Here is a 3,016-nt window from a genome sequence, read left to right on the forward strand (position 1 = left end):
CGTGTCGAATCGTACGGTGTCGAATAATCTGGTGTCGAATCGTACGGTGTCGAATAATTTGGTGTCAAATAAATCTGTGTCGAATCGAGCGGTGTCAAATCGTACTGTGGTCAATAGAGTATCACCCGACACATTCGACTCTATACCGGACTCAGTCGCCTCCCCTTTCTCCTACACTGCCTCTTGCGCTTTCTCTACCTTCTCCGTCTTCATCATCTTTTTTAGAATCTCCATCGTATTCTCCAGTAGCTCCTGGAGAAACTCCTAATCCTCCCTCTACCCGTCTTTTTCATCATTCTCCCTATCTTTCTCCTGAATCATCCAAGTCCGACATTCAATCAAAAAAGAAAGAAGATCCTTTACCTCGCCACTTGTCACATTTTATATTGCTACCTTCTTACCTGTCGCCCTTCTAAGAATGAATTAATTCTTAATCTCCAAAGGACATTTCCTAACTTTCTCCGTTATGCCGTTAGTACCCTCCCCTCTGATCACAATATTCTGGTTAAATTTCCTGGTTTCCCCGAAGTCCGCGGAGTTCCTATAAAATATTTCTATCGGTTTTATTCTTGTCCCTCAACAGTAATAATAAGAAAAATAATAGAAGTGACTTTGGACGACTGAGTCGCATATATGTATACATAAATACACACAATCACACACACTTATGCGTATACAGACATCTGACACTCGTAGAAACCACAACATATTGTGACCATATGTAAACTATAATGCACAGATAAATTGAATAAAACTGTTAATAGAATGGCATCTAAAATAAAATTGGCTAAATTTAATTAATCCTTGGACCTCACGTAACCGTCTTCATTTCTGTCATCCTCCGATTGATCGCCAGGTTCCGTCCCAAGTAATTTAGATTCGCATCTAAGACTCGAAAGGGAACCGGCGAGCGAGAAGCCGTTGAACAAGCAATAGCGAGAATCTCTCGTTGGCTTGTTTACGACACCGAAATCTTGCTCAACCCGCAAACTTGACGCTCATATCTCTCTGGGTCACTGTGTCAGGAGTAGACACGCAAAGTGTCATGTGTCAGTTACATCACTCCTCAAGGGCCCGACCATTACCGTAGGTTCAAAACGTAACAGCTCAATAGCTCAACTTCCTCATCTTTTTTTCTTTGTAATTGTGAAACCACCTTACAACAGTATGCAGGAGCGACTTCTCTCGCTTGTTAAATAACCCAATTACATTGCTTCTGTTAATACTTCATTCTACTATGTCGCGTTAAATAATACATGAATAAGTAAATAAAAACAGTTAGAAGTTAAGTAACTAATTGATTTATTTACAAAAATTAGTGATATATTTCGAAATTACTGAATACATAAATAATTAATAAATAAATAATTACTGTTAATTGTTTTTTTACATTTTTATTATTCAACAAATAGATCACTTTAAATAAGAATTATTTATTTATGAATACGTAGATTAAATTAAATAATAATTACTCATTTATTTATGTATATGAGGTATTGTTTTAAATAATACAAACGTTGTTGTGCGGCAGTTTTTAAAGTTAAGTAGGTGAGGCCATTGAGCAATGTGATGAGACGTCACTATCATTGCTCAATGACCTCTTTAGGCTGCGGGGCAACAGCAGTTCTAGAAAGAACTGCTGGTTGCCACAGAGTGCGACACATCGCCGCATTGTCCGAAGTGCAACGCAGCATGTGTCGACACCCCTCCGAGGGTGTGCCACCATGTCGTGGTGGAGGGGTTTGAGTGCCGTGCTGATCCGTGGAGCTATGCCGGCGAGAACTTCGGTTCCTGGCAGGATCACCCTTGCCGGACAGGTCCACGGGGAGCGGCCAGACCAAGAGCGCACTCGGGCAGGCCGAGCTCGTCAGCCCTGTGGGCAGCCGGCCTAGGAGAAGGAAAACCCCGAAATTAAACCACCCTTCTGTAACAATGGGAATAAGTTTAGAAGAGAAAATAGACGTACCGGCCCAGAGTGATCGTACACTCTGGGCCGACGTAGGAGTATTGCCGTTCCAGGCACCCCCATGTCATTGCGCCATGGGCTATCCACTACAATGCGGCGCGCGGTTGCTGCAGTGAATCCGGCGGAGCCTGGTATAACCGGGCTCCGCCCGAAGAAGGCGGCAAACGGGGCCTTCTCTTTGAGGTCTCTGGGCCAGATGGGGCGAAAAAGGCCGCGGCACTCGTCGAGCGAGTGGCCCCGGTCTTTGCGGCGGACGAGGGAATCCGCTTCACCCATCCCATCAAACACGCGGTGATCCGCATGCGGAATGTGGTGGCAGACCTCGACGTTGCCGATGTGGCCGCGGCCCTCGCTTCGGCGGGTAGTTGCGGAATTGGGGATGTGCGGGCTGGTAAGGTTCGCGCATCCCCTTCCGGTTTGGGGACCCTCTGGGTGAGGCTCCCCATCTCCGCTGCCCGGAAGGTAGCATGCAAAGGAAGGGTGCAAGTGGGGTGGCTTACTCTCCCCGTAGAGCCCTTAAAGGCACGGCAAAAGCAGTGCTTTCGTTGCCTTGCCTTCGGCCATTTGGCCGGGCAATGCACCGGGGCAGATGTCAAAAACATCTGCTACCGGTGCGGGGACGGTGGTCACCATGCGGCCACGTGCTTGGCTGAGCCGAAATGTCCGCTTTGTGCGCGACTAGGCCAGCCGAGCAATCACGGAATGGGCGGCGCGAAATGCGCCTCCATTCCCGTGAAGGGGCGGAGGAAGCGTATTGTGGAGGTCCCACCAGCCTCGGGTATAGAAGCAGGACCTTCACAGCTTCCTCCGCTGGTAGACGAGGAGTCCACCTCCGAGCCGGAGGAGGTGCAGGAGATGGAGACATTTCCAGAGGTGTCGGCCAGGGGATCAAAGAAGCGCAAGCCAACAGATCCCCCTGCCAAGGAAAAGGCGCAGCAGGCGCCAAGTGTCGGGGGATCCTCGACAAAAACACCCCCTGCCAAGAAGAAGTCCTCCGGGGCCAAGGCCACGGGGGCTTCGAGTAAGCCGGAGCCCAAGTCCTCTAAACCC

General features: G+C 48.5%; 1 protein-coding gene and 1 pseudogene across 1 annotated transcript in view; one reads left to right on the plus strand and one right to left on the minus strand.

Annotated features, from left to right (window-relative positions):
- LOC109861011 overlaps window positions 1-2,029 on the minus strand; it is a 5,249-nt pseudogene extending 3,220 nt beyond the window's left edge.
- Window positions 2,030-2,266: 237 nt separating this feature from the next.
- Window positions 2,267-3,016, plus strand: part of LOC109861012 — a 1,744-nt gene continuing 994 nt past the window's right edge. The window contains exons 1-2 of the mRNA XM_020440487.1: window positions 2,267-2,357; window positions 2,478-2,987. Of these exons, the coding sequence (XP_020296076.1) occupies window positions 2,267-2,357; window positions 2,478-2,987 (601 nt within the window). The remainder of the gene's footprint in view (window positions 2,358-2,477; window positions 2,988-3,016) is intronic.

Source organism: Pseudomyrmex gracilis, unplaced genomic scaffold, assembly GCF_002006095.1.
Source record: "Pseudomyrmex gracilis isolate BER0280 unplaced genomic scaffold, ASM200609v1 scaffold_541, whole genome shotgun sequence".
NCBI classification, from domain to species: Eukaryota; Metazoa; Arthropoda; class Insecta; order Hymenoptera; family Formicidae; genus Pseudomyrmex; species Pseudomyrmex gracilis.